The sequence below is a fragment of the Ambystoma mexicanum genome, chromosome 4p, assembly GCF_040938575.1.
Source record: "Ambystoma mexicanum isolate Mex_15411 chromosome 4p, UKY_AmexF1_1, whole genome shotgun sequence".
Classification (NCBI taxonomy): Eukaryota; Metazoa; Chordata; class Amphibia; order Caudata; family Ambystomatidae; genus Ambystoma; species Ambystoma mexicanum.
This window is the reverse complement of record NC_090927.1, coordinates 903,120,793-903,140,002: the sequence shown is the minus strand read 5'-3', so window position 1 is coordinate 903,140,002 and position 19,210 is coordinate 903,120,793. Positions and strand designations below refer to the sequence as shown.

The 19,210-nt window shown below is 44.6% G+C and overlaps 1 protein-coding gene across 3 annotated transcripts in view; it reads right to left on the bottom strand.

Moving 5' to 3' along the window:
• MDN1 (midasin AAA ATPase 1) overlaps positions 1–19,210 on the bottom strand; it is a 2,688,524-nt gene that overhangs the window by 2,640,236 nt on the left and 29,078 nt on the right. For all 3 annotated transcript variants that reach the window (XM_069606482.1, XM_069606484.1, XM_069606483.1), the window contains exon 2: positions 18,121–18,347. In XM_069606482.1, coding sequence (XP_069462583.1) covers positions 18,121–18,347 — 227 coding nt within the window. The remainder of the gene's footprint in view (positions 1–18,120; positions 18,348–19,210) is intronic.

The window sequence follows — 19,210 nt, the reverse complement described above, 5'->3', positions numbered from 1 at the left end:
ACCTACTTGTCTCTGGCTCACTACATAACAGTGGTGGCAGCGGTGGGATTCACAGAGACACGTCTATCCCATTGACCATGGAGGCAGTCATAAAGGCGCTGGCCGAGGGGCAACAACAGTTGCAGCAACTGGTACAGGTGCAAGGACACCAAGCCCAAGCAGACCGCCAAGCCCTACAGCAAGCCATCCAGGTACAAACCGTAGCCCAAGAGCAGGGCAGGGAAGCGCTGAGGATTCTAGGCGAATCAGTGGCTGCACAACGGTCCCATCCAGCCATTCCCCCTACAGTACTACAAAAGTACCAGACCGGAGACGATCCCAGTTTCTTCTTTGTAAATTTTGAAAGGATAGCCCGAGCAGCGCAATGGCCACAGGATCGGTGGTCCTTCTTCCTGGCGCCCCTTCTCACGGGAGTGATGCAAGGAGCATATCAAGCGGCCAATCCGAATGGGGACACCCCATACGCCGACATCAAAAAGTCAGTACTGGAGAGATTGGGAATGGACGATGAATCCTATAGGTTGCAATTCCGGGAAACCCGACTAAAATCAGGCGAAAGCCCAAGACAGCTCTTTTATCGAGTACAGGACCTCACGGAGAAATGGTTGCAAACTAATACATCCACAATTGGGCAAATAAAAGAAAAAATTATGCTGGAGCAATTCATCGAAGCCCTACCAGGGCCCATACAAAGGTGGGTTAGGCAACATCACCGCCTGAAACTGTCTGAAGCAATCGATGTGGCCACGGCCTATCAAAAGGCTGGAACCCCTCGTAATATATCAGCACTACCTACAAGACCACACCATGAACTTCCCGCCTTACGCAGTAACAATCGGATGGGCGGGCCGGAGACAAGAACAAGAACAGAACCGAGGCCAAACAACGGCTCCATTCCAATGAAGGGCCAGATGCCTCAATGCTTCGAATGTGGTGAATGGGGACACATCGCCCGATATTGTGCCAAGAGAAAAAAAACCGAACCGATGGAAATTGGGACCCTGCAACAGTATGGAAATCGGAAGAAACAGCCCTATGTGATTGAGGTAACAGTGGATGGACGGCCCCAACAAGCTATGATGGACAGCGGAAGTCGGCAGACTGCTATACAACCACATGTGAGCGAACCAGAACCAGGACAGGTGAGCTCAGTTGACATTAAATGTGTACATGGGGATATTAAGGGGTATCCAACCAAAGAAATTGTGTTAGGATTACAAGGGAAAGAGCTACCGGTTAAAGTGGCCATTATCCCCACCCTACCAGCTCCCGTCCTGATAGGGACAGATATTCCCGAGTTTGATTTATGGTTAAGGGAAGCCCCGTTCGCCCAAACCGAGATAAAAGGGATAGACCTAGGGGAAAAACCCACAAAAACCCAGAAGAGGAAAGACAAACTGAATGGAAGGCGAGAGGTGGAAATAGCCCTTATAGACTGGCGAGTGGGGGATCATCTGCCATCCTTCCGGACTGAATCCGGGCTAGACGAAACCCTAAAACGGGCACGTGAACAAGCCTTAAGTAAGAGCCAAATCCCGAATACCACTCCTTATTTTAAGGAGAACCAAGGGTTGTACTATAGGGTGACCAGAGGAACGGAAAATGAAGAGAAGGAACAATTGTTGGTTCCCCAGTCCTATCGGAAGACCTTGATACAACTAGCCCATGATCATTCCACGGGAGGACACCTAGCAGAAAACATGACGGGGAAAAGAGTGTTACAGAACTTCTATTGGCCAGGGATTTATGCAGACATAGCCAAGTATTGCCAGGAGTGTGCAATATGCCAGAAAACAAGTAATCACACACCAGCCAGAGCCCCCTTGCAACGAATGCCTTTGATCAAGGAGCCGTTCCAAAGGATAGGAATGGACATAGTGGGCCCACTGGAACCTTCTAGTCGAGGATACAGATTCCTACTGGTAGTAGTGGATTACGCCACCAGATACCCGGAGGCCTTCCCTTTAAGGGGAATCTCAGCTAGACAGGTGTGCGATGTCCTATTACCTTACTTTGCAAGAGTGGGAATACCCCGGGAAATCGTAACAGATCAGGGAAGCAATTTCATGTCAGCAGTAATGAAGGAAGTATGTAAGACCCTAGGTATACAACACCTGAAAACCTCGGTCTACCACCCACAGACGGATGGATTGGTGGAAAGATATAACCAGACCATTAAACAGATGATAAAAAGAACCACCAGCCCAACTGGAGTAGGATGGGAACGGGTTTTACCATGGGTACTAATGGTTCTGAGGGATACACCCCAATCATCCACAGGGTATTCCCCTTTTGAACTATTGTTTGGGAGACAACCCAAGTCAGTGTTAGGATTATTGAAGGACAATTGGGAGCAACAAGAAGAAACAACGCTCACCGATTATGTTCAAGATCTAAGGGATCATTTGGGGAAATTGAGGAACTACGCTCAAGAAAATCTGGGTAGAACACAAGAAAAGCAAGAAAAGTACTATAACCAAGGAAGCAGACCCAGATCCTTGAACGTAGGCGACAAAGTACTAGTTCTTTTGCCCACCCATACAAACAAAATGCTGGCCCAATGGCACGGACCTTATCGGGTAACAAAAATCTTGGGTCCAGTGAACTATGAGGTGGAACAATCCGAACGTAAAAACAAATACCAAAACTATCATATTAATCTACTTAAACTATGGAAGGAAGGAACACCAGGGGTGTTGTGTTCAACCTTATCAGATATATCCGTCCCAGAACAGTTGGTCCCAAACCACCCTAGTGGATTACAAGACGTACAATTAGGAGAACAATTAAATACTTCCCAAAGAACAGAACTATTTACTACCCTGAACCCGATAGCAGAAACCTTTTCGGGCATACCCGGACGGACACATTTGACAACCCACTCCATACCTACAGAAGAAGGGAAAACGGTACGCCTGAGGCCATACCGAATTCCAGAGGCAAAACGTGGGGAGATCGCCAAAGACATAGATGAGATGCTGGCTCTAGGAACCATTGTGCCCTCAAAAAGCGCCTGGTGTTCTCCAGTCGTCTTAGTGCCAAAACCGGACGGTTCCTCCAGGTTTTGTATGGACTTTAGGCAACTGAATGCTATTTCAAAATATGAAGCATATCCAATGCCCAGAATTGATGAGCTCTTAGAAAGACTTGGATCAGCAGTTTTTCTGAGCACCCTGGACTTAACAAAGGGCTATTGGCAGATTCCCCTCGAACCTGCCGACCAAGAAAAGACAGCGTTTGCTACACCCCAGGGCCTGTTCCAATTTACTGTTCTGCCCTTTGGGCTCCATGGGGCTCCAGCAACCTTCCAGGCCTTAATGGACAAAATCCTGAAGCCACACGAGCAATATGCGGCTGCATATCTAGACGATATTATTATCTTCAGCAAAACCTGGAAGGAACATTTATATCACTTGACCCAAATCATACAGGCACTAAAAGAGGCCGGTTTACACATTAACCCAAAAAAATCGAAACTGGCAACCCAAACCACAAGATATTTGGGGTATGAAGTGGGAGGGGGAATCGTAACCCCTTTGCTGGACAAAATACAAGCAATACAAAAACTAAGAATGCCTGAAACCAGAAAAGAAATCCGTGCTTTTCTAGGGTTTGTGGGGTACTACAGGAGATTCCTGCCCCATTTTTCTACCATAGCAGCCCCCCTTACGGACGCTCTGAAAACAAACAAAACCCTGCACATTACTCCTGAAGCAAAACAAGCTTTTCAAACATTGATACAAATGATTTCCTCCAAACCCGTTCTACATTGTCCTAACTTTGACAGAGAGTTTTTCTTACAAACTGATGCCTCGGGATGTGGACTAGGAGCAGTACTATCCCAGGGTACCGAACAAGACCTATGTCCTATAGCCTTCATCAGTAGAAAGCTTTTGCCCCATGAGCTTCCGTATTGTACCCTAGAAAAGGAATGCCTAGCGATCAAATGGGCCGTAGAAACACTAAGGTATTACCTCCTCGGTAGACGGTTCACCCTTTTTACCGATCATGCTCCTCTGAAGTGGCTGGCGACCCAGAAAGACTCCAACCATAGAGTCCTACGATGGTTTTTAACCCTACAACCGTACAACTTCGTGACTGTTCACAAGCCCGGAAAGTATCAGTTGGTGGCGGACTACCTGTCCCGAGCCTTAGTTATGCCCGAACGGCATAAGTCCTTGGGGGGAGTATGTGATGAGGACATAGTAGCGGCCACTATTGAACAAGACAGGAGGGACGAGGGGGTATCTATTATCAACCCAATTCATGTAATACACCGACTGAAGAACATGAATGAGCAAGAGACTACATCTCCCAGAATGCCTCAACAGGCTAATGTAAGACTAATCAAAGCGCAACCAAAAATAAGGGAAACGGGAGAAGAAAAGACACCAATAATACATGACAGCACGTCCCACTACACACATAACCAAAATGAAAGACAGGAAAAGAAAATAGGCAACAGACAGAAAAGACGAAAAGCCACGTTTCCATACACTGGGGGTTTTGGGCAATCAGGGGTTAAAAACGAAACTGACTCCATAAGGTTGAAGCCGGGAGGAGAGGCATTAGCATCAGGTGTGAAGAGCCCCGGGCTAAAACGGCCCAACACTAATTACTTGGGAGGAGGCACATCGGCGTTAAAAGCACCCAAAAACGTTTTACTTTGTCTCTCGCTTTGCAGGAGTGGAACGAGGCTGACGGAGTGGGCTCTGAATGGGACGAGACCATTAACCCATATCGGTGGGCATATTAGAAGGAAAAGGAATTCTCACCGGAGTGCCCCGTACCGATCCTGCAGTCACTCCCGACTGCCCAGCTGCTGAAGGCGCCTGACGAGAAAGGAATCTCAAGGCGGAAAAAGGGAAAAGTTTTGTTTATTTAGCGAATTGCAGCCCGAGGACAGCGCAGAACGGCTGTGTCCAGGAACCTGTAGCAGAGCGTGGAGGAGAGGCTCTGAACCATTCAAGCGTGGACTGAAAACGCTTGAACCCCTAACACATGTTGCATCAAGGAGGACTTTTACTCCGATGGTTTGCAAGGAACGAAAGGCAAGGAAAGCTACCAGTCCTGTGTGTGTTTCCACGTTATGAGCTGCATTTAGTTGAGAACATTGTAAGTTTAAGCTACACGTTATAATTCGTCATTTTTGGAAGAACGAATTTGCCATTCTTGAGTTTTGTGTTACGAGCAGCCTGGAAGACCCATTATTTTATTTTGCCTTATTACCTTTGCTGAAGTTTCTGGTTATACCCGAACTGATTAACCCTTGGTCTGCTGCACAAATAAAACCTCATTTGTTACCTTACCTACTTGTCTCTGGCTCACTACATAACAATATTACAATAGTAACTGTGTTTAGAATATTTTACAAGAGTGCTGGAGTGTTTCAAACCGTGTGTTTTTAAATAAATAATTATATACTTTGATACCAAAGCTCTGGTCAGTGTTTGCTTGTATTATTGTATCTGAGTGCCTATTGTGTATACTTTGCATACTGCCTAACTCTCTTGAGGGAAGTCTGACTGCTCAGCCACAGCTACCAGGTAAACCTGGGTGGTACAGACTGCTACCAAGTGGGTTTACTGCCAACACCTGTAGTCTTAAATCTTTTGCAGTGTTCCCGAAGGGAACTGCACAGGTTTCTGCCTAACGGAGTGAAGTCCGCCTCTGGCGCCAGTATGTCTGGCAGGAAGTGAGGGAGGTGCCCAAAACTCCCTATGCTTAATCCCCTTGGTTACAGGAATGCACCCAAAGGTGATTGGCTAGCTGGCTGTCCGCCAAGGACAGCCACCCTGCTGTGCGATTGACAGCGAGGCTGGAATGAAAGAGAAACCTGCATAAAAGGCGAGGCTTGGAAGGCAGAGTCGACCACTGGATGAAGGAATCCGAAGAAGAACTTGGAAGAGACGACCGACTCCTGGACCGTTGGTTTGCCCAGTGAAGCACCGATGCTGTGCTGAAGCTCTGAATTTGACTCGACTAGAGAAGCCCAGCAAGGACAACCTCTCCCCTAGAGTTGGTGGGGACAATGAACTCCAAAGTAAACCCATCTGGACATCCTCTCGGAGCTGGCTGTACTTCCACTGCTGCTGGAAACTAAGTGCCAGGGAGAGGAACACCAGATTGTGTGCGTTGCTTTTAAGTCGGACCGGAGCGCCAGGAAGATCCTCCGGACTTCCCTGAAGCAGGACTTACCGAGCCTGAGCCACCTCAACATAGTGCTGGACCACAGATGCGAGGAAAGTCTGAAATGGTGTCAGAGTACTGCTATTTGCTGTCAGACACGAGGAGCTAAAACGCCAAAAGGTACACTGAATTGAAGTTTGCCCTTTGCTGTTACCGATCGTCCTGATGTGTTGCAGGAGTCCCCAGATGTCCTCCCTCTTGTCCCCACGACTGAGACCCAGGAACACAAGGATCTGCAGAGCTATAGGAACAGAAACCAGCTGGAACCATTTCTTCTAACCAAAGGTACTGTACGGTCTAATAGAACTTGTCTTGTAGTCCTACTTGTTCTCAGTTGAGATTTGTCTTGGTTGCTCCTGTAGAGTCGTTCCATCTTCTACCCCTCATAAGCCTCCCAGCTTGTGGCCCTACATGGATTCTACTTTTTCTACAAAGACTTCTAAAACATTGTGCAAGACTTACTTACCTGCAAGAAATGCTTCAGCTCCCCTAGCCTTTTGCCCGATTGACATTGGCTGGCCTGACTCCCTGAATGACTCCTCTCCTCGGATTGTGTGTTGGTACCTTCCCTCCAGAAAGGGTTAACTTACTTTGCATTGGGGGGGGGGGGTGCAAAAGTACTTACCCGCTTAAGAATGTGTGTGATCTTGTGTTTTATTCTAAAAACTCTTTAGACACACATCTCAGTATTGATCTAAATGTACCAGTGATATATTAATGTCCACAGTGTCCTAGCTATTTAAGTCACCAGAGGGTGTGGGAAGTGTCTGTGCCATCCCAAACGGGTTTTTGATGATTTAGAGAAACTAAGAGCGTAATTTGGAGTGTATGTGTGTTACCATTACATTGTCCCTTCTAAAGAAGGCTTATTCAAACTGCTGTTAAATAAATTTATAATCGTTTAAATCAAGAAACCTTGAGTGTAAGAGTTTATTTGGATACTTGTCACACTGAATCTCAGTGTAACCAACCTGTGTAGTACAGACTTAGACTAAAGCTTGGGTTCCTATTGCCAGGAGGTCAAGGTTGTTGTAGTGCACCCAAAGGGTACTGCACAAAATCTTGCCGATCACTTATCCATTGCTTCCACCAACTTTTTAGTTCATGGTGTCACACTAATTCAAACACCCATATTGTGCATTAAAAACATCATTACTTTAATTGGGGGTTCGGAAGGGAGGAGGGCTGGGGAGGGAGTACAAATGACTTCTGTCTGGGTGTATAGTGAAACACTGATAAACCCCTTTAAAATACACGTTTTCCTAAATCTATAGAAGTCTGCAATTAGTGTTGAGGATTTTCTTAAGGCCTATGCATAGGATGAAGGAGGACTAACCTCCCACAGGCTGAAAGGCGTAATTCACCCTTGGATACCAAACGATCCCAGGGTTAAGCATGGCATGGCAGTCAGATTCGATTGGAGGAGGGGAGATGGTTTGAGAGAGGCAGTAACAATAGTGGGAGAATAAAGGAACGCCCACTGTGATGAAGTGACATGCCGTAGGCTACAGGAAAGGCCTTAAGGAGCCATGCATGACGCCTCCTACAGGATGTACTCTGAAGTAACCATTAGAAAGCAAATTATACACCCAAAGACTACTTCAGAATGGTCTCTGCCTGTTTTGAGGAAGCCGCCACCAGCAACTAGTAAGCCCCTGGTAGGTTAGAAGAAGGGCAGGATTGTAGTAATAAGGGAAAGACCTATCAATAGGTCAGTGATCCCCATTAAGTAGCTTTTAGCATTTAAATGAGCCAATGGTTTGCATAAACTGAAGTCTGAATTTGCAAATTGTGTCACTGGGTACTTCACCAAACTCAGCAGACCTCATGAGCCTGTACCATGATTGGCGTACCTGGCAGGCAAGTGCACGCAATTCTGCACAGCTCTGGATAAGACTGCCCATGAACCACACCCAGCAATTACAAGAAACTGGCAGCCATAACAAAGGCTCTGGCTGCAGACCCACACATCCAAAACAAAGGCAGCCGAGGGGGTTTGGTTGCGCTGGAGTGGACATCAAATCCATGAGCTCCCCAAAAACAAACCTGAAGCTGAAAGTAAATATATTATCAAATGAAAACCTGCCCAACTATAGAGGGGACAGAAATTCAAAAGTAGTTGGAGTCGGGAGTTTGATGCTGACAAAAGCACAATGGTGCATGGCAGAGCAGACGTGTGAAAAGGTCTGCAGAGAAAGGGGAGGAGAATCAATCAGAAGATGAAGAGGCAATGGAGGAGCTAAGAGAAAGGTTTGGCGGGAGCAGAACATCAGTGGGTGGATAAGAGGTCAAATGTGCGCAGTTGAAGGATTAAGATGGAAACAGGGTGAGTTTAGGAGTTCTGATTTTTAATCACACTATGCATGGCAGCACCGTACACCCTACCCCTTCCCCACCTCCCACCAAAGGTGGTCTGAATACCCACCCGGGGCAGGGTTTGCAGCAGAGACGGCTCTGGAGAACTTTGGGTCTCTGCTTTAGTGAAAGAAAACTAATCCGAGAGCACCAGACAGGCTTGCGGTAGGACAGCAGTACTGGTGTGGGTCCGCTTTATGGGTGAAACCATGGAATGCTTATTAGCCTTGTATGATACCTTTAAGGTGTATCAATATCTTCCCAACACTATTTTATCACTAAAGCAACAAGTGTTTCCACTTGCATAGTGACTTTTAAACACCTACATAGAATCAATAATGCTCTCTTCTCTAGTTTAGGATCCATCTATATTTATTGTCTTGTAGAGATAATATAAGATTATAAATGTAACAATTAAGCAATATACAGTTCTTATTAGGATTGTGGAATAACAGAATTGTACCATTACTGCGACTCTGGAATGTCGCCCTGGCACGAAACGACATAACAGAAAAACAAATGCTGGCCCCCATTACTGCGACTAAGGGAAGCAAGAGTTGCGGGTGTGTTCCCCGCTTCCGTTAAATGGAGAGCAGGGAACAAGAAAGTTTTAAGAAAAAATAAATGAGGGACCCTGCAGCATCAGTGTCGACTTACATAAGTGGGTGGGAACCAACGCTGCAGAGATCAAGGGAAGTCGTTAAGGTAAGTGGCCTTAGGGGTAAGGAGGGAAGCGGGCCACAGTTATCAATCTTATCACTGCCCTGCACCGTAATGGTCATCAACATTTTCAAAAGCACAATTACGGGCGACGCAGGGATCACAGATTCGGAGCACTCAAACCAGTTGCTGGATCAGGAATTTTGCTGGTATTCATTGGTGCAACTGCACTTGTGAGCAATGAAAACCCAAGTCTTGTGTACTTGGTATATTCAATGTGATTTCATTAAAAAACGTATGCCGTATATTCAAGGTGATTTACTTAAAACACATCTGCTGACACGTGGAGACCCAACAGGAGTCTTTTCACGGTGTGCATTAAGTATTGAGAGTAGTTGTGGAGAGTGGGCTCCGATGCCCAATCATCATCCATGTTATCCAATCACATTCTAACAGATGATAGCATTCATGTAATCAGTAGGAACTTTGAAACAAAAAATCTGGTTTGTTCAGATTTGAAAGAGTTAATCTTGTGTTTCTGTTACTTACATATTAACTTGTGCGTTTGAAAAAGAAGGCTTCTGCCAATGGTAAAAAGGCATCAGTGCTTTATTCTAAGCATTATTTACTGTCTGTGGCCTAAGTAAGCATTCGACTTGGGTTAGTATTTTGTCAGTGTTGGCAAAGACTTGTGTTTTTTGTTTATATAAACCTATTAGAATGTGAATGTTTAAAAGATATGTATGCTCAATAGTGCTATGGTTTAATAATAGTGCATGCAAGTTGCTATGTGCTCTTTAAAAGACTGCAAGGTTAGTTTAAAAAAAAAAAATTAAAAAATAAATCTACAAACACATCAAGCTTTTCGGATTCTAGTGTACACATGACCCTGCATAATGTATTCTGAAAAGTTTCAGTAATGTTCAATATATGTGCAAGTATGTTTGAGAAGAGAATGCTTGCTTCGAATGCACACATCTGTGAAATGTACTGTTAGTTTTCCTGAAGTCCTACTGATACTAAAACTTTACTAAGATATCCCAGTGGTTTGTAGATCCCGCAACTCTTCGTATCAGTATGTATGACACATGATAGGCCATTTATAACGCGCTTAATACCCAGAGTCAGGCTTATCTTAAGAGGAAGATGGGAAATTTAGAGCTGTATATTGAACCTAGTAAATAAAGTACATCAAAGAAACACTTAAAAATATATTAAAATATATATTTACACAAGAGTCACTTAAATACTTGGCATATTAAATCTCCACACATAGGTAAGCTTTCCAATACTCAAATAGGCACTTCGTAGTTGATAGTTTGGATGCATACAATAGTTACAGGAGTTCAACAATTATATAGGCAATGACACACCGACAAAATACAGTAATTGCATTTAGTCTGCATAGACATAAGAGTGATTTTTGGGGAGGATAACAGTTGGTTAGTGCTATCCTAGTAGAGCTTCAGGTCCTAGAGGCAGTTTTGCAGCACAGTAAGTCCTTTAAAGCAAAAACGCAACCCTAGTGAAAAAGGTAGTATCTGATTTAAAGTCTTGCAAAACAGAAGAAATAAAAAATTCCTGTGGAAACTTTCTAGTCTCCAAAGAATATACAAGAAGGCTTAACCAATGTTGGAGACCCTGAGAAAGGACTCCAAATGGATACAAGCAGCGTTGCCTAGGATACCTCTACATACACTCCAACGCTCAGAAGCAACTTTCTGGAATAAGGTAAGCAATAGCTTTTTCCCCCACAGAACCTTACGTTAGAAAAGGTTTGTGCTGATGCTCAGTGATGTTGCAGCTCTGGACCTGCCCTCTGGATTCCTTGGTCTGATGATTGAAGGAAGGACAATGGACGGGGGCCGCGGCAGCAGTCTCGCAGGACCACCTGTTGCATGACTTTCAGCAACTTGGTTCACACTGCGGTTTAGGCGCCTTTTCTGCAGCACCAATAAAGGATGCAATTTGCCCAGTCAATCTTCACTTCCTGCACTCTTCTGAGGGGGTCAATGCAAGTTGGATCGGAATTCTGGGGGGGTGGTCCTTAAGGGATCAGCAAACATTTGGATGCGTTCAGCCATTCCACAATGATGCACTCTAAATGGGCAGCAGGTCTCTGGGTATTGGGGTTCCACAGCTCTGGAAAGTCCTAGGACCTCAGGCGATGACTCACGTCAAAGTCTTGGGACTGGTTGTACCCACCAGCCAAAGGGAAGGAGTAGTAATCTTTGGAGCTCCTCTGTCGCACAGAAAACTGGGTCAGGACAGAGGTTGACGCTTCACGGTGTTGCAAAGAAGCTGCAGGCATCCCTGGTTGCCGTCTTCTTCCGTTAATTCAGCTTCCAGTGACCGACTTGCTTTTCACTCCAGAAGCCTCACCTTTTATACAGTTCCAGCACACAGTCCTCTCCAATCTCTCAGCATTTTACAGAAAGGGGTGTTTGGCTGTCTAATCAGGACAGTCCTGTGGAATTCAGGCACTCTGTCAGACAAAGGACAGGGGGTGGAAACCTCCTCCTGCCCAGACACACTGGAGCAGAAGCAGGGCCACCCAAGGGCTCCAACCAACCAAATATATATATATATATATATATATCTCCCTCCCTCCCTCCCTCAATGGTGGAAGGGCTAACAAAGAACAACCAGGCTAGTAGTGAAGAAAGAAGGGAGGGAGGGAGGGCCCCAGGTTAGTACTTGGGTGCCCCTATTGTGCACTACTGGGGCTATGGACATAGCCTGCGGTATACACAAAAGTTGGTAGAATACATCCACAGACACCAGCCATAACAAGGAGATTGTCTGTGTGACTAATAGGTCACAGGAGCAGAGATAGGGGTGGTACCCTAGGTATGCCTTTGACACTCCACATAAGGTGGTGCACGCCAATCACTCAGACTATAAAGTTAGTTGCTTCAGGATATAGGAAAATAATCTCTTGGAGCACCCCAAGGGTCCCCAGCAACACTGTCCATAAAGAGTGGAGTGCTGCAATATGAAAGTACAGATGCCTTTAAGAGCTATGGAGCAGACAGACTCCATAGTATAGGTAGGATACAATGAATATAGTTCCAAAAGACAAAGGCCACAAGAAAGAATGAGTGGAAAAAGGCTCCACTCATTAATTATTTAAAGAAAGAAAGGCCCAGAAGTCCAGCAAACAGTGCTAGGGTCTCATTAGAAAAGGGGATGAAGTATAAAATCTCCAACATGTACCATTGTCAAATTTAACAAACTATTCATATGTGTCTACAGGCGGATGTGGTTTTGCTTGAAGTTAAGAATTGTTCTTATTATAGCAATGTAAAACAATTGTTGACAGGATCAGCCACCAGTAGAAGAGATGTGTTCATTGTGCAAAGTCAAGGAGAGGAGACAACCAGACGCAGGTGAGCTAGAAACATGAGCAGTTGGAGGAGACAGAAGAAAATAAAGGAGTAAGAGCACTTTGGCCTGGAGTTAGACTTCTGCAGATACTGCATTTGTGGAGAGGCTTAACCAAAACAGTATCAACCCAGGAAGGGGCATACAACAGGAAGCCCCTTTGCCCAAAGTGATCTTAGCAAGGGTTGGAAGTGACGGGTTGCTAGCTCAGCCAGACTATGCAAGGCAGCGGAAGCGCCAAATGACTTCTAGGACGAGAAGATCAACCACATATGGTCTAGTAAAACATGGCATCCACAAAGTAACACTGGGCTCATAAAACTGCAGAGACTGACTCCTTGATCACTGTGAAGGCGGCAGAACCTTATGGAGAGTGGGGCAGACCGAGGACTACGGTCCTAAAATCAGTCTGATAGGATTTGTTCCACCTTGACCACAGCCATACCTCATCCCTTAGTATTCCATTAGAACCAACCCCCATACAACTTGACATATGCCTTGGACTGCTCGGTTGATCCCTTGGACTATAACCCTAAATGTGTAAATATATATTTATATTAAAAAAAAAAGAAGAATGCAAAGATGAAAGTACAGTTACCCACTTAATAAATTACTATTTAGGTACAAGGTTTAGGCAATAGAATTCCGCATGAATTCACACCAATACAAAAGGGTTCAGTTCCTGAGTTCAATAAGCCATTTTTACGGCTACCAAACTAAGGAAACCCACTGCTCTTCATCCATGTCAGCCCAAAAAAATACGGCAGTGCTATCCAAGTTTCACGAGTTAGCACAAGTCAACCAGAAATCTGCTTGCACTCAATGTGAACTTGGCAGGGGCAGTATTGAGGCCAAATTTAAATTGCATCACTAGTGCGTCTATTTATGTATTTTCCCCTCTGGGATATCTTCTGGTATGCAGAGCATCAGTCTCTTACCTTCTATGTGCAGTGACATCACTACCAGTGTGCAGTTTCCTTGCCCCGTACAAGGGCAAAATGCTCACTGCAGTTACCTCAGCTGTCCCGTGCTGTACCCTATAATTTCATTAAAAAAATGGCAAAGTAAGCCAAGAGGTGCAATGATCGAAGGGTTAAGCATTTCGACAGCTCCCTGACTGGGGGAGAAGGTGCTTTTGATAAGGGTTCCCACACAATGTCCCGAAACTAGGGGGACACCCCATTCCTTTTCACTTAATTTAACAGATAAAATATTTAGATTTTCTTTAGAACTATTGGACACTCTGAACCAGTCTCCATGTCTAAGGTAAAGTCAGCATACAAATTTGATTATATGCCCAAGTGAAATTAACTGGTACAGAACGCAGTCTGTGATAAATTAAGCCAATAAAAAGTTTCTTCTGAGTATAATCCTACATTTCCCTCAACAATGGTATACAAACTTACAATTTTCTGTCATATAGGAAGAAGCACGGAATTAAAGCAATATATTTTAATAACCTCCCCAAAGCTGCTCCCCCTGGTATATCAGCCACACCTCAGAAGAACCCTTAAGTCAATTGTGGCCCACTCAGTAATGACGTTCTCCTGCCTTCCTCTCCACTCTTTAATTCCACTCTTTCTTGCACTCTTCACATCAATTACACTCACTGCTTCCTCTCAGTAGTAATATTACTCTGCAATGTATCCTCCACTTTTGGTACACACTGTTGCGCACCCACAGTGTCCGAAATTTGATCGAATGCTTTTGTAACAAAAGTTTACTTCTCTTCATCAAGGTTCTAATTACATTACCTGTACTAACACTGCATAACAGAATCCATCATGGACCAAATAATGATTGCCAACGACCTTCTCCTGCTCATCCATCGCATGTTTTTCATAGGTTGTTGCTCCTCCTGTGTACCTATAGCAGCATCCCTCACCTAGGTTTTATATATTACACACCATTGTCATTTGATGTATGACCCGTTTCCCTCGAGGGATATGGCAATGGTTTTGTAATGTCTGTTATCTCAGTTAAAAACTCAATAAAAGCAACATGTATTCCCTTAGTGTAATCCCATTGTATCCATTTCACTCCACTAGAAAAAAAAAGGAACGCTATAGCAGGAAGCAATGATGGAAACATGCATCAATATACTTTTCCTGCCAATAGGCACGGCCAGCATAAAATAATTGAACCTGAGCCAGGAGGATATTCCTTAGGCAGTTTCCAAACCCCAGGTTCAACCACCTCACTAGATCACAGGCATAACTCGAGAAGCAAGCAGGATGGTAAAAAGATAAGAGCAAAAACATCAAAAAGGCACAAGATAGTGCTCACAATGTTTTCTTATGAAAAATGCAAATATTGATATGGTAAATTACTTAAGTCACTGGTAAGTAATCTAAAATAAATAAAATTAGCATAAATAAAGTCTAAAAGTTCTTGTAAGCTCTGGAAAGTCTCAGTTAATGAGGAACATTTTGAAAGAAAGCTAAAGGTTTTTCTAGCTTTTTAGAAAGGTAACAAAAAGGGAATGTTAGTCAATAGGATCACAACAATAGGCAAAGCATGACTGAAGGAGGGCAGACCCTTTGGTCCGAAGTGGGAGACTCCCAGAGGAAAAGGTCCTCCAACAGAACCAGATGGATAGAAGATGAATTTCAGAGTGCCGACGCCAGTCACAGTGACCGTTTAGTTCAAGAGGAATGGTCTCCATAGACTCCTGTCCCCACCAAATACTTCAGCGAGTGTGCACCAGTGTAGTGGAGACCAGCAACCCCCTGGATGCCCAGACAGGACGGATTGTTCAAGAATCCACCCCACCCCCAACTCAACCAAGGGTCCAAGTCTGCATACTCCCTGTATGTGTCAGGTACCTGGAGTTGCAGCTAGTGTTCACCAGGAATGGCCGGTTCCTACAACATCTATGGGCTCACTTCATTTTTGGGACCACACAAGAGGAACCAGTGACCTTGGAGACTCAGTTTTGAAAGTTCAGTGGTTCAGTCTAGCAACATCAGGCAGCACTAGCCCCTTGAGCTTTACAGATGGGACCTGGGGCAGAGAAAAGACAAAGAAGTATCCGCACGTGGAATTACATGGCCAAAGCCAAATCCAGGAGCGCTGGTGAATTCGGCCCGTTCCAGTCGACGCGGAAAAGGGGACTGAGGTGTGGGACTGAGGTGTGGCACTGGAGAGCGGAGTCAGGGCAGCGCATGCTTCCTGGCCCGCGCGCCTCTAAATTTAAAAGGGAAGACGTTTTTTTCTGGTGAAAAAAGGTTCCGTCTCCCATCCCTTGGAGGGACGCCCATGGAAAGGGGACAGGACGCAAGATTACTGAAGAGATGAGGGTCATATTCCATGGTCTCTTGCAGGGAGCCTGGCTTTGATAAAAATAAATGTCATCTTGCCCATAATATTACTCTCATAATATTCCAATGTGGCCTAGTAAAGCATTCTTCTCCGAACTCCAGGGAATGTGCTCCTCGTTTGTTGGGCAAGAGAGATTGGTGCTTTTCAAGTGGGCAAGGCTGACAACCATACTAGAGCGGGGCTCCAGACTTCGAACTATATTATATAGTGGCACAGCTTCATTACGCAACATAATGGGTAGAGGACAAACGGGATATGCCTCATGTCTGGCTAGAGAGATTTCAGATAGGCTTCCGCCCGGCTATTGTGCTGCTGATGGGCAACACATGCTCTAGACGCGGTTGGGCAACAAGGGACACCTGGGCTATACTTAAAGCCGCACAGGTATCACACCCATACACTATGAACCTACCACTCTGGGGAATGACATAGGTGAAACCCACTTACCAACAGATCTATAGAAAGAATATGGAAGGGTGCTGGGATTCTAGCGATAGGAACCCCGTTTGTTGCAGGAAAATTTGCCGAGAGGGATGCAGCAAACTCTTTCGTCTGAGATACAACACTACAGAGGATGCAAAATTTGCATAGGTCGGCTATTGCGGCAGAAACAAGCCCACATGCCTGCTTAAAGTATATACTATCACAAGAGGGGGTGGGGGGGGGGGGTGGGGGTAAGAAGAGTATTTCCACTCAATACAAAATAGCATAGACAATGTTAGGGTGTGACGGACCACACAAAAGACTGAAATGGTCAACTAATCTGGGGATTGAGATCTCGGAAGCAATGTGGACACGTCAAGGTCGATTGATAAAGTTGGTGTCACTGATCTCTAGGTGTCGCCTTATCCACTTTACAATTGTAAACCCACTCCACTCCACCTACATTGTCTCGGTCTGGTTCATCCGGAGTAAGACATGTCCAAGCTGTTGTAGCCCGGATGCCGAAATTGTACACATGCTGTGGGACTGTCCCAAACTAGAGAAATATTGGAGTGGTGTAGGGGCGCATTAGATCTACTTGGGCAAGTATTACACCTTTCCAGTGTGCAATGTCTCTTGGGATATACTGAGAAAACAAGGAAGGTACAAAGTAAATTGCTAAATCTGTGTTTAATAGCTAAAAGAACAATTTTACAGCGATGGACATTGAAGCCTCACACCCCCCGCCCCCCGTTGCAGGACTGGCTCTAAGAGGTGATGTGGGCTAACACCACAGTATATGCGGCATCAATACCAGATACTCATTGCCCCAAGGACATATGGCATGATTTTCGGCATATCTGGCCAAGTCCAATCATGATTGAAAAGATTATTTGCTAGAAGGTAATCCCCAGTCCCTTGTTATGCGTACATATTCACTAGCTGTGACTCCAGGCTGGATGATAGACGTATACCAGGTAACTATTCATCATATACCAGGTAATGATTCATCGTATAATATGCAAAGTGTTGACTTGGTTTCTTTTACGAACTGTACATTCAGTACATACGTTTTTGTTTTAAAAAACAGATAAGCAGCCTGCAGAAAAGGTCAAGTCAAAAAGGGTTGTCCAAGTAGTACAGAATAGTGCAACACTGTTCAAACTTCAGTGTGCAACACAAGAACAGTATATCCAAATGAACTCAAAACCTTTTTTTTAAAACAAATACACAATTGTGCCATTACGGGCAAACCTGCTGTGGTTGTCAGGGTTACCAAGTAACCAATGTGATCTCCAGTAAAGTTAAAATCACAAAACAAATCTTTTTCAAAGAAGCTACCAATCTCAGATGGATTTGTTGTTGATTTATTGATTTGTAGGGCGCACCAAACCCTTAGGTAACTGGGCGCAAAGAGGGTACAAGAATACTTACAGCTTAGCTGCAGAGAAAGATACAGGGAGACAGCATGTCAAAACAACAGATACTGTCAAGTGCACAGGAAGGTACATAGTGACATAGGTAGGGTAATGTACGTCATACATCATTGGAACGTAACCAGGTGAGGGTATTGCGCTTAAAATCGAGATTTGGATTCCCTGGGATGCAATTTCATAATATGCAAGTACAAAAGTAAAGCAATGAGGTAATGAATTATGTCTGAATCTGCATTATAGGGCAGGGGTGCCCATGATGGCACTACTGCATTCAAGGAATGGCACACATACATATATAAACCACCTTGGATGTATAACATTGCAAATTACAGTAAAATAAGTCTCCACTTACGGAAGCACATCTGGATGGCTACCGATCAGCCGGCCCATAGCGACACAAAGCCTTTCATGGAGGTCATAGTTGATCTGGCCTGCTCCTTTGATGGCCACTGCATTTCTCTCCAGCAAATCTACAAGCAGCGGGCGGAGATGGCGGCTGATCAGCAAGGTGCATTCTTTGTCCAGCAACAACTGTGCTAAGGCACAGAGGATGGCTTCACGATCCTGCTGGCTCCAGGTCTGCAAAAACCAAACAGCAGTAGTTAAACCAGAGAATTCAATTAAAAAAGGTTTGATTTACACGAGTCAACAAGTACACAAACAATTTTTTTTTTTTTACTGTTTATATTTGAGTCTCACACCGGATAACCAACCTGCACCAAAAGAGCACCATAATGGTAGCAAAAGAACCATATTCAACAAGTCACTGGCAATTTGAGAATTTCATTTTCTAAAAAAATTAATATTTTGTATACAAGGTAATTTTCCAACATTGAACTACACAACTAAACAGCAACTATAAAAAGCAAGGCGTACAAAAAGGTTTACATTTCAACCCTAATCATATGACATACAATTATAAATACAATTACAATGAGTAATGCATCTGCGCATTTTTGATGATTGTATCTGCTCAGATTCACATGCTGTGCATATAGTCCAACATGGTAATTTCAGAGTATTGTATCTTTCAAAGATCGAAAAGGGACATCCACATGGGCGTGACTAACACTATCCCTAATGAGACGTGTAGTTTACCCAAAATCCTTCATGTGTCGAGGTCCCACCAGTTGTTTTTCTTCTGCCACAAGGGAGCCTTGCAGAATGCGCGAGTACAGAAGAGAAGGTGTAAGATGTCCATGCTCCTACTCCAAGAGAGGAGGAAGGGTGGGGACAGGTCAATCCAAGCAATCATCAGAAATACAATTACGGTGAGCAATGTACGTCTTCTGATGCTTGTGAATCTGCTTAGAATCACATGCTGTGCATAGACTAGCAAGCAGTACCCAGGGATGGTGATGGGATGTGTGAAGGAACTGTAGCAAAGCGATGTCTTAGCACCGCTTGTCCCACCTGAGAATCAGTCTTAGAATGTGTGTCTA